Here is an 18074-nt window from a genome sequence, read left to right on the forward strand (position 1 = left end):
AGTAGATGAGACTTAGGGTGTGTTTGGTACCAAGGAAAATATTTTTCAATTTTCTCATGTTTGGTTGGCTTAAATATTTTGGAAAACGTTTTCCTCGTTATCTCATTTTTCTCCAATTGAAGAAAAATAATTTCCCTATCAACAGAAGGGAAAACATTTTCCAAAACTTTTTCTCAACCTTCCCTACCTTATTTCACATCCCTACCAACCCCCACCAACCCACCCCCATACCCCAACCCCACCCACCTCACCCCGACCCAACCCATTAATCTCTGGGCGGGTTGGATGGGTTTGGGCTCAAATTGCCACTCACATGATGCACATCTTAAAATCTTAGATTATTATTAGTTTAAACCACAAAATAATACAAATTGTGGAGCAAATATAGTTTGAATCATTATTGTTTTGTCTTCCCTGCGGATGTAGGGTGGGGGCGGGAAGGAGAAATCTCAAAATCTTACAACTTTAGGAACCAAGATCCAGTTCCCTTCGCATCATACTCAACAGTCATACTAGCCTGCACATACAGCATACAACATTATAAAGGGGGGGAAAGGAAGGAAAAGGAGAAATCAAGTTTCGGTGAAAATAAGAATTCTTCTACAATATAGTCACACTATATGACAGAAAAAGACCATAAATAACAAGTTGAATAAAAAACTAAACCAGCAAAGAAACAGATATCTTTGCTGATAAGAATTCTTATCAAACCATCTAATTTGATAAGAATACTTACTCTCTTGATAAATCCCGCGGTAAGGTACGAGGGAGAACTAATTTCAAAATGATATCTTTGAAATGGTTGTTAGGTCCCCCAAATCCCAAGCATGCCATTTCTTCTTCAAGCTCCTTCATAGTGAAATATCTCCTTAAAACTTCTTTCTTAACTTCTTTTTGCCCACGAGCCTAGCAAAAAAGTGAATGACTCAACAACAACAAAAGTCTAGTGTGTACGCAGACCTACCCTATGTTGATGTAGTGAATGACTCCATATACTTAAAAAACAATTGGTATTTGATTTACGTACCTGCTGAAATTTCTTTCTTAATTTTACGTGGTTAAGCACCTTTAGTTAAAAACTTTATCCTCCAAGTACAAGCTTTACCAAAATATTAAGAGACTTGAAAATGGTCTATGAATAGAAAATTAGCAAAAGAAGTGTATGTTGGGATTTTAAGCTTGTGTAGCTTAAAGAAGGTGAATGAGAAATGGAGGAAAAATGAAATATTTGAGTTTTTCTTGGGAAAAGGACATTGTCCCATATCGGAGGAAGAAAAGGCTTTTGATGAGTATATATATAATTGTTCTTCTTCTAGCACTTAAAAGAGTTAAGAAAAAGGCAAGTCTCGCGTCGTCGCTCGCTCGGCTTCGGATTTGGATTTGGTCAAAGATCGATTGATTGATTAATCTTTTTGGACAAAATTCCTTTCAATTATTTAATTAATTAAATAATTAACGAAAAATTCAATCCGGAATAACCTATGACCCGCGACCCGGTTCGATCAGGCCCGTTTTCTTTCCCAGATTATTTTAAATACATTTATTCCCGCAATATTTCAAACACTCCTTTTCCAACAGCCATGGCTGTTTCTGAAAGGTTGCAAACCTTTTCAGAAATAATGCCAACAACTCTATAAATAGAGTTTGAATCCCAGAATCTTTCCTTACGAAATTTTTTGAGCTTCTTCTTCTTCTTCTTCTGCACAAAAATTCCAGTGTGTTTTACAGCCTTCGAGTGGCTCGCTGTTCATCGGCATTTTGGTACCAACACTCTGGTGAGTTAAATCGTTCTATCCTGGGAGGATATATTTCAGCACCTCGGGTACTTGAGGGGAATAATTTTCTTAAGAACACACTGTGTATTCAGTGGGCTCGATTTATTCCTATACTGTTTTTTCAAAATTTATTTCGTTAAACAAGTATTACTAACTTTCTGTTTTGTTTTTCCAGAAAGTTTAATTATTTATTACAGCAATACAGAATTATAACATTCTTAAGGAAATTAATTTTTTTATATTCTGTATTTTGTTTGTGGAGATTAAAACCTGTGTGATTTTCTACTCCTTCTGAATTTTACTATTCTGATTTGAAGATATAAAAACTTCATCAGAGTATTGAAATTCGTAAAACGATTTGAAGAACATAAAAACTTCATCATTTTTCTGTGAAACAGTATATAAAACCTTCGATTTTATTTATTATACATACTGCTTTTGTTAATAACAGTATTGTTTACTGTTCTGATTTTGCCATTAATTGAACTCTTCTATTGTTTACAGTGAGAATTGGCAATTGATAACAGAAATTTTTCTGCGACTATTGCGGCAACGACGATATCCTCGTCAAGTCGGACTGCTGTTCCACCGGCAGAGAAATCGGGAAAATTTTTCGGAGCCAACTTCAAAGGATGGCAGCAAAGGGTGTTCTTCTGGCTTACCACACTTGGTATACAGAAATTCACTAGCGAAGAACCTCCAGTGCCTGCTGCGGACATGCCGAACAATGAGAAATTCATGATTGTTGAAGCGTGGAAGCATGCAGATTTTCTTTGCAAAGGCTATATCTTAAACGCTTTAGAGGATGACTTATACAATGTGTACAGTACGATGAATACTTCGAAAGAATTATGGGACGCACTTGAGAAGAAGTACAAGACTGAAGATGCATGCTTGAAGAAGTTCGTGGTTGCCAAGTTTCTAGACTATAAAATGATAGACAGTAAAACTATTGGAACCCAAGTTCAGGGGCTTCAACTTATTTTTCATGACCTTATTTCTGAAGGTATGGTCGTGAATGAAGCATTTCAAGTGGCTGCAATGATTGAAAAATTATCTCCTTCGTGGAGAGATTTCAAGAACTATCTTAAGCACAAGCGCAAAGAAATGAAGTTGGAAGATCTTGTGATTCGTCTTAAGATTGAGAAAGACAACAAAACAGCCGAGAAGAAGTCTCGTGAAAATTCAATGATCATGGGAGCTAATATCGTTGAGGAGACTGCTCCAAAAAGTAAGAAGAGAAAGAGGTCTTCTGGATAGACTAAGGAGCAGAACAAAAAGAAATTCAAGGGCAGCTGCTACAATTGTGAAAAAACCGGTCACAAAGCTCCTAATTGTTGTCTCCCGAAAAAGTATAAGAATAAGGGACAGGCCAACATAGTGGAGAAGAATGATGACATTGATGATCTGTGTGCAATGCTTTTGGAATGCAACCTAGTTGAAAATCCGAAGGAGTGGTGGATTGACTCTGGAGCCACACTACATATTTGTGTTGTCAAGGAAGCATTTGCGACTTACTCTACTGCTGGTCCCGAAGAAGAGCTTTCCATGGGAAATACTGCAACAGCCAAGATTGAAGGTTATGGGAAGATATTCCTGAAGATGACTTCCGGCAAGGTGTTAACGCTCAACAACGTTCTTCATGTTCCTACTATTATGAAGAATTTAGTTTCTACTTCTTTGCTTGTTAAGAATGGATTCAAATGTGTATTTGTTTATGATAAAGTTGTTGTAAGCAAGAATGAAATGTATGTTGGAAAGGGCTACCTCACAGAGGGCCTCTTCAAACTAAATGTAATGGTTGTTGACAGTATGAATAAAATTGCAGCTTCTTCTTATTTATTGGAGTCAAATGATTTATGGCATATTCGATTAGGACATGTCAATTACAAAGCCTTGCAGAAGTTAATTAATTTAGAAGTGTTGCCTAAATTCGCGTGTAATAAATCAAAATATCAAATATGTGTTGAGTCTAAGTTTGTAAAACATCCTTATAAGTCTATTGAAAGGAATTCAAATCCTTTAGACTTAATTCATACTGACATTTGTGATATGAAGTCGACACCATCTCGAGGTGGGAAAAAGTATTTTATTACTTTTATTGACGACTGCACTCGATATTGTTATGTTTATTTTCTTAATAGTAAGGATGAAGCAATTGAAGCATTTAAGCAATACAAGAATGAAGTGGAGAATCAATTGAATAAAAAGATCAAAATAATTAGAAATGATAGGGGTAGAGAATATGAATTTTCATTTGTAGAAATATGTTCGGAATATGGAATTATCCATCAAACTACTGCACCTTACACACCTCAATCCAATGGAATTGCGGAAAGGAAAAATCGGACAATAAAAGAAATGATGAATTCTTTATTAATAAGTTCCGGATTACCGCAGAGTTTGTGGGGCGAAGCTATCCTTACAGCTAACCGAATACTTAACAGAGTACCCCACAGCAAAACGCAATCTATTCTATATAAAAAATGGAAAGGAATAAAACCCAACTTGAAATATTTCAAAGTGTGGGGGTGTCTAGCAAAGGTACAAGTTCCTTTACCTAAAAGGGTTAAAATCGGACCAAAAACTGTTGATTGCATTTTTATTGGATATGCTACAAACAGTAAAGCATGTCAGTTTTTAACTGAATGTGAGTCATTAAGTGAAAGACCCAAACGACCTCGGGAAGAACCAAAGGAAAATACTCCAAGTATAGAAGATCCAAGGCGTAGCAAACGTCAAAGAACATCTACCTCCTTTGGACCAGATTTTGTGACATTCTTGCTTGAAAATGAGCCTCAAACTTTTAAAGCAGCTATGTTATCTTCTGATTCAACATTTTGGAAAGAGGCAGTCAATAGTGAGATTCAACCAATTTTGGATAACCAACATGGGAATTGGTAGATCTTCCTCCGAGAAATAAGCCTTTAGGTTCGGAATGGATCTTTAAATGGAAAGTGAAAGTTGATGGCACTATTGACAAATATAAGGCAAGACATGTTGTCAAAGGTTATAGACAAAAGGAAGGCCTTGATTACTTTGACACTTACTCGCCAGTAACGAGGATAACATCTATTAGGGTGTTAGTGGCACTAGCGGTCGTGTATGGTCTTGAAATCCATCAAATGGATGTTAAAACAACTTTCTTAAATGGAGAATTAGAGGACGAGATTTACATGGAACAACCTGAGGGTTTTGTGGTAACTGGTAAAGAAAAGAAAGTGTGCAAACTTGTTAAGTCACTTTATGGACTTAAACAAGCACCCAAACAATGGCATGCCAAATTTGACCAAACAATGTTGGCAAGTGGGTTTAAAATCAATGAGTGCGACAAATGTGTTTACATTAAAAACACTCCAGGTCATGAAGTCATTGTTTGTTTATATGTTGATGACATGTTGATAATGAGCAAAAACATGGCAGATATAAATGCTACTAAGCGCATGTTGGCTAGCAAATTCAATATGAAAGACTTAGGAGTTGCTGATGTGATCTTAGGAATCAGAATTCACAAGACTCCACAAGGTCTAGCATTATCACAGTCTCACTACATTGAAAAGGTACTTGACAAGTTCAAGTATTTGGATTTCAAAATTGCCAAGACTCCAATTGACGTGAGTTATGCACTTCAAAAGAATAAAGGTGAAAGTGACTCACAACTGGATTATGTAAGAGTATTGGGAAGTTTGATGTATATCATGAATTGTACACGACCAGATATAGCATGTGCTATTAGTAAACCGAGTCGGTTTACAAGTAATCCCAATCACATACATTGGATGGCAATGAAACGAGTTTTGGGGTATCTCAAACATACCCAAAATTATGCTTTGCATTATAACAAATATCCCTCCGTGATCGAGGGATATAGTGATGCAAATTGGATCACTGGATCATCTGAAGTTAAATCCACGAGTGGATATGTTTTCACAATTGGGGGTGGAGCAGTGTCTTGGAAATCATCCAAACAAACATGCATCGCCCGTTCTACAATAGAATCTGAATTCATAGCTTTAGATAAGGCCGGTGAAGAAGCTGAATGGCTCCGAAATTTCTTGAAAGATATTCCATTTTGGCCCAAACCTTTGGCACCTATTTGTATACATTGTGATAGTCAAGCGGCAATAGGCAGGGCAGGGAGCGTTATGTATAACAGAAAATCTCATCATATACGACGGAGACACAATACCGTTAGACAACTACTCTCTAGTGGTGTTATCACAATTGACTACATAAAGTCAAGAGATAACGTGTCGGATCCACTTACAAAAGGCCTATCTAGAGAGGCAGTTGAAAGATCATCAAAGGGAATGGGGTTAAGGTCTAGGACAAGTCATCATGACGGTAACTCTACCTAGCAGACTGGAGATTCCACGGGCTAGGTTTAAAGAGATCAAACAAAGTTATGAATGACGGTTTAACATTGTCAAATAACTCAACCCATTCTCGTGATGAAGACAATGTTCAGAAATGGAGGTAAAGCATTAAGGCTTTTTGATGAGTCAACAAAGCTTAAAGGTTTTTTTAATGATTTGCTAAGTCTGGCAGGATATGACCAGATAGTGTGTCTACAGGATTACACGTTTAGAAATCACCTATGTGAGTGTAAAGTGTAAGTCGCTTCAAGGGGAATGAAAGTAAAGGCCCATTCTCTAAGCACTTATGAAACCAGGCGGTGTTCATGGCTGAAACGAACACAATCGTGAGAACCATAGATGGTTAAGGATTGATTGTATGACTTATGTTGTCTAGGCATACAACAAAGCTCGACGGTTTAAAGATATCAAATCTACCAATTGACCGAGTATATCCGATATAAGTTCACCACGAAAAGTTCAAAGGGAAACCTACTTATCCAGATGCAATTAATTCTTGCATGTAAAACACACACGCATCCGTGCATTCCTTTATTTTATAGCCATTCCCCATTCATGTAGGGGGTTGTTGGGATTTTAAGCTTGTGTATCTTAAAGAGGGTGAATGAAAAATGGAGGAAAAATAAAATATTTGAGTTTCCCTTGGAAAAGGGACATTGTCCCATATCGGAGGAAGAAAAGGCTTTTGATGGGTATATATATAATTGCTCTTCTTCTAACTCTTAAAGAGTTAAGAAAAAGGTAAGCCTCGCGCCGTCATCGTCGTCGCTCGCTCGGCTCGGCTAGTCAAAGATTGATTGATTAATCTTTTTGGACAAAATTCCTTTCAATTATTTAATTAATTAATTAAATAATTAACAAAAAATTCAATCCGGAATAACCCATGACCCGCGACCCGGTTCGGTCAGGCCCGTTTTCTTTCCTGGATTATTTTAAATATATTTATTCCCGCAATATTTTAAACACCCCTTTTCCAACGGCCATGGTTATTTCTGAAAGGTTGCAAACCTTTTCAGAAACAATGCCAGCAACTCTATAAATAGAGTTTGAATCCCAGAATCTTTCCTTATGAAATTTTCTGAGCTTCTTCTTCTTCTTCTTCTTCTGCACAAAAATTCTAGTGTGTTTTACAGCCTTCGAGTGGCTCGCTGTTCACCGACATTTTGGTACCAACACTCCGGTGAGTTAAATCATTCTATCCTGGGAGGATATATTCCAGCACCTTGGGTACTTGAGGGGAATAATTTCTTTAAGGACACACTTGTATTCAGTGGGCTCGATTTATTCCTATACTGTTTTTCCAGAATTTATTTCGTTAAACAAGTATTACTAACTTTCTGTTTTGTTTTTCCAGAAAGTTTAATTGTTTATTACAGCAATACAGAATTATAACAGTGTAATCATAAGTTATAATTCACCTTAAATCCCGAGGATATCATTTCTGCTTTAAGATCCTCCATACCGAAATCTCTCGATAAAACTTCTTTCTTCACTTTTCTTTGTCCATGCACCTAGAAAAAAAGTGAATGACCCCATATTCGTAAATAAAACACTCAAAATTTGATTTACAAACTTGCTGAAATTCATTTCTTAATGTTACATAGGAAGGCGCTTTTAGCTCAAAATTTTATCCTTCAAGCACAAGCTTTGCAAAATTTTAAGGGCTTTGAAACTGAAAATTGGAAAAAAGAAGTGTAGTTATAATTTACCTCAATATGTTTTTTGTTGAAGATATGCCATTTCCTGCGCTTCAGTACTTTGAATTCGTGAAAACTAGAGATCTTAGTCGGGTCTATGGTGTCTTCTATGTCAAGGCTTAGTTCAAAATCCTCAGGTTTAGTGAACCTCAAACAACATTTTCCATTCCTTCTCGGACATTTTAGGTAATGCCAGTTCCCAAGTGACCAACTGCAAAAGCTAGGCAACAATGCAAATTTTGCTTTCCAAAAAAGTTGTTACTTGTAAAATCCTTAAACTATGGTCTTAGTTTGTACATAGCAATTGAGAGATCTGGAAAGTCAGGTTGTTTACCTAAAAAATGGATAGAGTTGAATTTATACGTAGTTCTAAGGATACGTGGTATAACTTGGCACAAATCGTAAATATAAGTAAAAATATATTAGGTATTGACTGTGTAAAGGATGAGATACAAACCAAGTTGAATAGAGAATGATTTATGGATAAGCGAGATAAATCGATGTATAAAGCTCACAAAAGAATAATCTCTTAGAATATCAGTAATTTTTGAAGATAAGGGTGTATCAATGCATTGGATGTCCCCCTTTACAGAAATAGTACCCATCCTTCTTATAGTGGAAGGATCCTACTTTAGATATAATAAAAAATACATAATGGGGATCCTATGATAGATTAGCTTTTCCCTAATTTTCGCTGAGATTCTCTCTCTTAGTGCGGCTGTAACGGCTCTTATCTCTTGGCTCAATCTTGATCGTACTTGGTATTGGTCGGTTTCCAGGTTTGGAGCTCGATGTGGGTTCGAGCTCGATATTGACGCGGGGCCCGGTATTGACTCGGGCTTGGTATTGGTTGGTCTCTGGCTCTTAAGCTCGATATCACCGCTTCTCATCATAGTTCGATTTGGACTCGAGCTCGATAATGACTTCGAGCTCGATATTTGATCGGTCCACGAAACTCGAAGTACGCATGTGCCTTCTTTAGATCTCATCCCGATATTATGAAGACGCTCTTCGGTCCATTATGTTCCCATCTTCACCAATCGTACAAAGGTCGAAACCAGTTTTGACCGTATACAGATAGTCCCCTCGTTTCTCAGGAAGGATGTGGCGAGAAACGACATGATTTTTCAACGGCTCGATTAGATATACACTGACATTTGCATCGAGCCCGAACATGACGTACGTGTGATAGTTGTCCCGTCGGTTCAGTTTACCAAGGCATTAAATGTACGTCAGACGATGGTCGGCCACTACTCATATTGAACCTCCATTGCCTAATCTATAAATAGCTCCTCTTTTTACCATTTATCACTTTTACATCTCCAGTTTCCAAATTTTCTAAGTTCTTTCTTGCATCTTCTGAGTTTCTCATCTGCGAATCTGTGATTCTCACTTGCAAAATTTCTCTTCAAAATACCAAATCTTTGTCATCTCTTTCTAAATGGCGAAAACCACAAAAACCATTCCTCAAAAAGAGAAAGCTTCTTCTTAGCGGCCCGCCGGCGACAAAACGCCAGTGGAGCCACGACCTGAGGAGTACGTTCCCGGGGGGTGCGTCCTTACCTCTGATTTTAAGATCGACAAAGCCTCGCCGGTTTTCGGTCGATGTGAGCCCGTATCGAGGTATATGTGCTCGATAACCAAAGGACATCTTGATAAGTTAAAGAAAGATTGCAACTGGGAGAACAAGGAAGTGATAATCCCGGCTCTCGAAGAAGATATTACTACGTTTTTAAGTGTGTATACTTACCCTTTTACGTTGGGCCCGCTCGACCTTGTTGTCATCGACTTTTGCCGCCAATACTGAATAAACCTAGGCCAAATCCATCCTTCTTTTTGGCAGATCGTTATTTTGATTCGCTTCTTTATGAACAAAATCGAGGGGATGCATTTCATCCTCGACCATCTCATCAGATTGTACAGCCCCCGCCTCTATCGAGGTGGGTTAATAAAACTCCAGCGCCGGGCTAACAAAGTGATGTTCTCGAGCATAGACGAGGACAAGGACCGAGGTTGGATGGGCAGGTTCGTTCGAGTGATGATCTCTGATCTGATCCCGGCCGAGAAGATGCCATTTCCCGAGGAATGGAACATGAAGCGTAAGTATAATTCTACTTTATTTTTATTTTCTTATCGATATCGTTTTTCGTGATATAGTGGTTGCTTGGATGCCCGGTGTTGTTCCTAACCTTAAGAGCTGGGTACAGGACCTGGCTTCGACCTTCACCTATGCCGAGCACTCATGGCGTGATTTATCAAAGGGCCGATGGGAGGCCAAAAATCATGGTAAGATTCTTTCACATGCCTCTGATGATTCGAATAAGATGTTTCTATTATACTTAACCAATTTTCTTGTGTGTAGGCCTGGGCTAAGATGCGGTTATGAGGGCCCCGTCTGGTTAGGAAGATACTTCGGCCCCAGTTCCGAAATCGATGAAGGACAACAAGAGAAAAAAGGCCTCTACTTTCGAGGATCCAGAGCTTAAGACAAAGACATACCTCTAACCGAAGAATCTGTTCAGCGTCTAAGGGATGAAGACGAAGAAGAAAAAAAGACGACGGCTCCATATTGGTGGCCCGGGTGAAGAAAACCATTGATGCCCCAAAGGCAGCTGAGGATGCCTCCTACCTAAGTCAACAATCGGTGGGTATATCTGAAAGGGCTGTTCCTGAAGCTCTTCGAAGTGAGGAGAACGCCCCAAGAGACTCGCTTGGTGCAATAGTAATCAAAGACTCGCCTGCTCTCCCTGCTTTTTCTGAAAGGGGCGATTCAGGAAGCCCAAGCTTTGGGGACCCTCAAGGTAAGCCGGTCTCATGAGGGAGAGGACCCGTTTCATGATTTGTTTACTGGTGTCGAGGATGTTTCTGGCCCTAGTGATGTGTCAGGATATTTCTACGAAGTGCAATAAGCTCTGAATCGGGTAAGTTTTAACTCCCTTCGTTGATACCACTTTTATGTTTGTTTTTATTTTCTAACTTCTTTTCTTCTTTCTTCATAGGCCTCAATGGTTCATCGAGAAGCATGTTCTCGGTCTCGAGATGAGCTGAGTCGGTATGAGGCCGACCTCCGAAGGGTCACGGAGGAGAGAAACGCCCTTAAACTCCTCTGCGGGCAAAGGGAAGAGGAAATCAGGGACCTCCGAGCCGAGTTGGCCAAGGCTCATCAAGACCAGGCCGACCTGATTGAGCAGGTAATGATAATCTTAAAAACCCATGGGCTCAATTCTAGAACGGTGGATAATATTTCGATCTCACAGCTGCAGCAGAAGCTTGAGGTGATTGGGAAGCTTTGTGATAAGGGCGGAGACCTTGGGATGGAAAGATGGCATGGACCGCCTAGCTGTAGAAAAAGAAACTTCTCGAGCCCAATTATCATCGGCCGAAAGTCAACTTCAAGGCATGAAGGAGAGGAGCTCGGTTCAAGCAAGAAACATATAGGAGCTTGAGGCTCAGTTGGGTTCCGAACTTGCCAAGGCCAAATCTGAAGCCGAAAAAGAAAAGGCCGATGCGGATACATTCGTGGCCGTCTATCGGGCCGATGCTGAGGTCGCTCAGGTACAAGCGAGAGAGGCAGCTGAGACCTCTTAAACTCGAGCACATTGGGTTGCTTAACACGCTCGATGCCAATCTCGAAGGGAAACCCTCGAGGAGATCCATGCTCAAGATTTCGATCTTACCAAAGATATAAAAAGGCTAAAGAGCTTGAAGCTGATGCTGAAGTCCGAGCTTCCGATGATGATGATGATGGGAGCAAGAGTAGGTCTGAGAGTGGGGAGGGGCCCGATGTAGAAGAGACCACCCGTGGTGATAACCAGGAAACTTAGGATTTTTTCTATTTTGGTTTTTTGTGTAGGGTCTTGATCGGACGTTGTAAATACTCTATATATATATATATATATATATATATATATATATATATATATAGAAAGAGAGATTCCTTTCCCGACTTGTCTTTGTTTCTGCCTTATGAAGATTTTGTTTCATTCATGCCTTATGAAATTTTTCATAAGTTCGAGGTTTTAGGCAATTCGATCGAAGTCGGAATTTGTGGTCTCTATAACTAAGTGAGTGTTTGCTCGAACTCGAAGTGAGAGTAGCCCTTAGGCTTAATAGTCGAGTGAGTGCTTGCTCGAACTCGAAGTAAGAGTAGCCCGTAGGCTTAGTAGTCGAGTGAGTGTTAGCTCGTACTCGAAGCGAATGTAGCCCTTAGGCTTAATAGTCGAGTGAGTGGTTGCTCGAACTCAAAGTAATGTAGCATGTAGGCTTAGTAGTCGAGTGAGTGATTGCTCGAACTCGAAGTGAGAGTAGCCCTTAGGCTTAATAGTCTAGTGAGTGATTGCTCGAACTCGAAGTAATGTAGACTGTAAGCTTTATGCCCGAGTGAGTGATTGCTCGAACTCGAAGTGAAAGTATCCCTTAGGCTTAATAGTCGAGTGAGTGCTTACTCGAACTCAAAGTAATGTAGCCCGCAGGCTTAGTAGTCGAGTGAGTGATTACTCGAACTCGAAGTGAGAGTAACCCTTAGGCTTAATAGTCGAGTGAGTGATTTCTCGAACTCGAAGTGAGAGCAGCCAGTAGGCTTTATGCCCGAGTGAGTGATTGCTCAAACTCGAAGTGAAAGTAGCCCTTAGGCTTAATAGTCGAGTGAGTGATTGCTCGAACTCGAAGTAATGTAGCTCGTAAGCTTTATGCCCGAGTGAGTAATTGCTCGAACTCGAAGTGAAAGTAGCCCTTAGGCTGAATAGTCGAGAGAGTGATTGCTCGAACTCGAAGTAATGTAGCCCGTAAGCTTTATGCCCGAGTGAGTGATTGCTCGAACTCGAAGTGAAAGTAGCCCTTAGGCTTAATAGTCGAGTAAGTGCTTGCTCAAACTCGAAGTAATATAGCCCGTAGGCTTAGTAGTCGAGTGAGTACTTGCTTGAACTCAAAGTAATGTAGCCCGTAGGCTTAGTAGTCGAGTGAGAGATTGCTCGAACTCGAAGTGAAAGTAGCCCGTAGGCTTTATGCCTGAGTGAGTGATTGCTCGAACTCGAAGTGAAAGTAGCCCTTAGGCTTAATAGTCGAGTGAGTGATTGCTCGAACTCGAAGTAATGTAGCGCGTAAGCTTTATGCCCGAGTGAGTGATTGCTCGAACTCGAAGTGAAAGTAACCCTTAAGCTTAATAGTCGAGTGAGTGCTTGCTCGAACTCAATATAATGTAGCCTGCAGGTTTAGTAGTCGAGTGAGTGATTACTTGAACTCAAAGTGAGAGTAGCCCTTAGGCTTAATAGTCGAGTGAGTGATTGCTCGAACTCGAAGTGAGAGTAGCCCGTAGGCTTTATGCCCGAGTGAGTGATTGCTTTTACGAGTAGCCCATAGGCTTTATAGCCCCTGCATGTGCTTTTACAAACAAATCTGCAAGCATAACAAAAGAATCGATAGAGTTAGGCGGTAAATTATGATACCGTATCATTGCTCCCTTCGAAAGGGTTTCGCCGAATATTTTCAATAACACAGATTCGATTTCGTCGTCTTCTAGATCGTTCCCTTTAATGGCACATGTATAAGAGGTGACATGTTCGTTAGGGTCGGTCGTCCCACTATATTTAGGAATCTCGGGCATGCGGAATATTTTGGGGATCGGTTTTGGAGTTGCACTCGGGGGAAAAGGCTTTTGCATGAAGTTTTTGGAATCCAACCCTTTTAACACTAGTGGTGCCCCTGGGATCTGATCGACCCGGGAGTTATACGTTTCCACTTTTTTATCGTTTGCTTCGATCCTCTTCTCTCTTGACTCTATTCGTTTTGTTAGTTCTTCGAACATCTTAACAATTTCGGGATTAGTCCCCGATTCTTACTCATTTGACCTTATTATGGTTGGCCCCGTTTTGTGGGTGACTTCTTAGGGTGGACTAGGCTCGAGTCTGGTTGGTTCCTGGGTTTGGCTTTGCAACTGGGTTATTGCTATTTGTTGAGCTTGCAGCATTTCGAAAATCATACGCAAGTTGATTCCGTTTTCCTTAGCATTTTGGGTATTTCGAGCTGCAGACCGAGTTCTACCATGAATACTATTTTCAGGGTCGGAACGTTGGTTCGCTTCGATGGCCGCATGTGAGTTAACATATATTGGCTCTTAGACCCGAGCTCATACGGGATCAATGAGTGGCCTTCCACCTCCGGGAGTTAAAGTTGTTATTTTCATCTTGAAGGTCAGCTTCGTTGTCGATAGGCAGGGCCATTAATTGAGAATTCGTTGTTTCTAACCTGAAATCAAAGACACTTCCAAGAGCAAGCGTAAAATGGTGCGTTTTACAGAGATTTGTACCAAATAACCACTGTTGTCCTTAGTCCCACGGTGGGTGCCAAACTGTTTACCCGAAAAATGGATAGAGTTGAATTTATATGTAGTTCTAAAGATACGTGGTATAACTTGGCACAAATCGTAAATATAAGTAGAAATATATTGAGTATTGACTGTGTAAAGGATGAAATACAATCCAAGTTGAATGGAGAATGATTTATGGATAAGCGAGATAAATCGATGTATAAAGCTCACAAAAAAAATAATCTATGAGAATATCAGTAATCTTTGTAGATAAGGGTGTATCAATGTGTTGGATATCCCCCTTTACAGAAATAGTAGCCATCCTTCTTATAGTGGAAGGATCCTACTTTAGATATAATAAAAAACGCATAGTGGGGATCCCATAATAGATTAACTTTTTCCTAATTCCCGCCGAGATTCTCTCTCTTAGTGCGGCTGTAACGGCTATTGTTTCTTGGCTCGATCTTGATCGAACTTGGTATTGGTCGGTTTTCAGGTTTAGAGCTCGATGTGGGTTCGAGCTCGGTATTGACTCGGAGCCCGGTATTGACTCGGATTCGATATTGGTTGGTCTCTGGATCTGCTCGATATCACCGCTTTTCATCATAGTTCGATTTGGACTCAAGCTCGATAATGACTTCGAGCTCGGTATTTGATTGGTCCCCGAAACTCGAAGCACACTTGTGCCTTCTTTAGATCTCATCTCGATATTATGAAAACGCTGTTCGGTCCATTATGTTTCCTTCTTCACCAATCGTACGAAGGTCTAAACCAGTTTTGACCGTATATATAGGCTAATGGTTTACGATTTACCTTTCCACCATGGCTCCCTGCACTGTCTTCTGAATGTACATCCCTGCATTTGCCATCTGACTTCCAGCAAGGGCAAGCTTAAGTTTCATAGCCTTCTTCAATGTTAAGCACCCCTTATATGCTAAGATAAATGGTTGTCCCAAAACGGTCCTCAAAAAGGAAGGATCATTAGTTACATTCCACCTTATTTAGGGGGTTTAGATCATTCGAAGTTGTGATTTCTTAAGCGTCTCCTGTTCTAAACATATGCGCTGCACTAACTAAATTCAAAAAGTTAGGGTGATTGTTTTGCCGTTTTCCCTTGTTTGGTTGGCTTAAATATTTTGAAAAATATTTTACTCACGAACTCATTTTACTCCAATGGGAAAAAAATGGCTTTCCTGCCAAAATAAGGAAGAGTTTTTAGTCACCCAAATTTGAGCCCCAAATGTAAAAGTTAAACCAATTGGTTATCTATTAAATATCTATTTTTTAATTGGATAATATGGATCTTATTCATATTTGACCCATTTTTAAGAAGTTCATTATCCAATCCATATTTAGTGAATAATATGGATGAATAATTATTTTTTTAATCCATTTTTGCCGCCACTAGTATCAAGTAACAACCTCTGCTATCAAAGCAACCTAAACAAAAAAGGTATTGTATTCACAGCGAATGCATTAAAACACTTACCATCTTAGCTTCTAGTGTTGAGGATGCAGCAGTGAACGTCACAATAAACTGAATGATCTGATGCAAGCAGGAAGAAGAAATTAAGCCTGCATTTTGTTTCCATTGGGTGAACACTTGTTAAAGCTACAAATTGTGCCCTTATATAGTGTGGCTCAATAAATATGACGGTTTCAGATCCTCTCCTTCATATACATTTAGTGATTGAGTCTAACTATAACAGGTACCTTCTCCATTAAGTAAACAATTCATACAGATAATTAAGCTACAAATTGTGCCCACAGTTTGCATGCAACTTATTTCCCTGCTTCCTAGCTAGTCCTAATGTGATTGGGTTCTAATTGGCTAATTGTTGGATAAAATTGTACTTAGTACGTTGTCGTTAGGTTGGTGGAAGTTTGGGATATCCAGTTATCTATCTCACCTTTTAAAATAATTCCATATTTTATTATTCTTTATCCCACCATCAACTAATAATAGAATTTAAAACTAATATATTTATTTTCAAAGAGATAATGCTGGTTGGATAAAATTGTAATTAATAATGAGAATTTGAAGTCAAGTTAAAATAGGATTTTTTAAAATTTCTCATGAAAGGTGAAGTTTCAATATTATATAAATCCCCACTTGGACAACTAAATAACGTAATGTGAATTGTTTCTGACACCTTATTTGTACTTCTACTAGATCTCAAATTAATCTCCCACCTAAGAACGACACTGAAATGTAGTCCTAATCTTTGATTGTTGGGTTTACATTTTCGATTATAATAATTCCATATTTTATTATTTCTTATCCCAACAACCAAACTCCCATCAAATATTTTAACAAACAATGAGGTGATGATCTAGGGAAACACTAGCAATGGCCTCTTCAGCACCAAATTGGCCTACACTCTTCTTGCCAACAGTGCCTCCTCGAAGGGGACAATATTAGCAATAAATACTTATCGATCTGGAAACTGAAGGTCCCCCGATAAGATCAAATCCTTCATATGGCTTCTCTACTATGAAAGGCTCCCAACTAGGACTTTCCTCCACCATATTGGGATCCAATGTGATCCAATGTGTTGCTGGCTCTTGAGACCTCTGCCCACATCTTCTTTGAGTGTCCAAACGCAAAATCTTTCTAGCAAAATCTAACCTCAAAGAGGGACGCGGCTCCCCTCCATTGCTGTATCCCTCCAGTTTATCAAGTGCACCTTTAATTTTATTACACCTGGCAACTTTTAGATCTAATGGTCAATACTTGTTTAACTAATACACTATCTTAAACCATGGTTAAGACCCACTAATTGTAAATTTTATTCTTTCCCTATTGGCACATAATATCTAGGCTAAAACTCTTGTTGCTCCTCCTGGAGATTCACTACTTACCAACAAGAATAATAAAACTCATTTTCATGATTTTTTTTATGGTTCATGTCTCCAAAAATCAGTAAACCCCCCCACCCCCCACACACGAAAAAATAAACCCATTGATCCTTCTATATTCAGTTACTAGATCAAATAAAAAAAACATGGAGTAGGCTCATCAAATTTATGATTCTTGTAGTGAAAATTTAATATATAAATATATTTTTCACATATAAATTTATTTGGTACGGTTCGGTATTTTTTCGATTTATTTTCATAAAATAAAAAATATTCCCTAATTATCGGTACAAACCTACGATTTATATAAAAACCTATGGATATTTAAAACCGAACCGAACTGATTTTTAGGTTTTTTTAATAAAACCGTAGATTTTTATATAAATCTATAACCGTACCGATAATTAGGATATGTTTTTTATTTTATAAAAATAAACCGAAAAAATACCGAACCGTACCAAATAAATTTACATGTGAAAAATATATTTATATATTAAGTTTAAGAATAATAATGTATTAAAATTTTCCTTGGGAATCATAAATTTGATGAGCCTACTCCATATTTTTTTTATTTGATCTAGTAACTGAATATAGAAGGATCAATGGGTTTATTTTTTCGTGTGTGGGGGGTGGGGGGGTTTACTGATTTTTGGAGACATGAACCATAAAAAAAAAAAAAAAATCATGAAAATGAGTTTTATTATTCTTGCTGGTAAGTAGTGAATCTCCGGGAGGAGCAACAAGATTTTTAGCCTAGATATTATGTGCCAATAGGGAAAGAATAAAATTTATAATTAGTGGGTCTTAACCATGGTTTAAGATAGTGTATTCGTTAAACAAGTATTGACCCTTAGATCTAGAAGTTGCCAGGTGTAATAAAAATTAAAGGTGCACTTGATAAACTGTAGGGATACTGCAATGGAAGGGAGCCGCGTCCCTCAAAGAGTACCAGTGCATCACAAATCCAAAACCCCACCTTCAATAGCAGGGACGGCCTGCCACATGGGCTACTCTCAAAAGAAAGCCTTTCAATAACATCCTCACTTGGAAAGATTTATTCCCG

General features: G+C 38.9%; 1 protein-coding gene across 2 annotated transcripts; it reads right to left on the reverse strand.

Annotated features, from left to right (window-relative positions):
• Positions 1-280: 280 nt before the first annotated feature.
• On the reverse strand, positions 281-16160 carry LOC142166824 (uncharacterized). 2 transcript variants are annotated; one of them, XM_075226286.1, is made up of 6 exons: positions 15642-16159; positions 14966-15345; positions 7861-8059; positions 7570-7662; positions 737-906; positions 281-517 (listed from the first exon to the last, which is right to left on the reverse strand). In XM_075226286.1, the coding sequence occupies exons 2-6, from the start codon at positions 15052-15054 to the stop codon at positions 508-510; spliced, it is 561 nt and encodes a 186-aa protein (XP_075082387.1). In that variant the 5' UTR covers positions 15055-15345; positions 15642-16159; the 3' UTR covers positions 281-507. The 2 variants fall into 2 exon arrangements, 1 of the variants encoding a protein (XP_075082387.1); XR_012697240.1 differs by lacking the exon at positions 14966-15345 and having other exon boundaries at positions 7861-8182; positions 15642-16160.
• Positions 16161-18074: the final 1914 nt, after the last annotated feature.

Source organism: Nicotiana tabacum, chromosome 12 (genome assembly GCF_000715075.1).
Source record: "Nicotiana tabacum cultivar K326 chromosome 12, ASM71507v2, whole genome shotgun sequence".
Lineage (NCBI taxonomy): Eukaryota > Viridiplantae > Streptophyta > Magnoliopsida > Solanales > Solanaceae > Nicotiana > Nicotiana tabacum.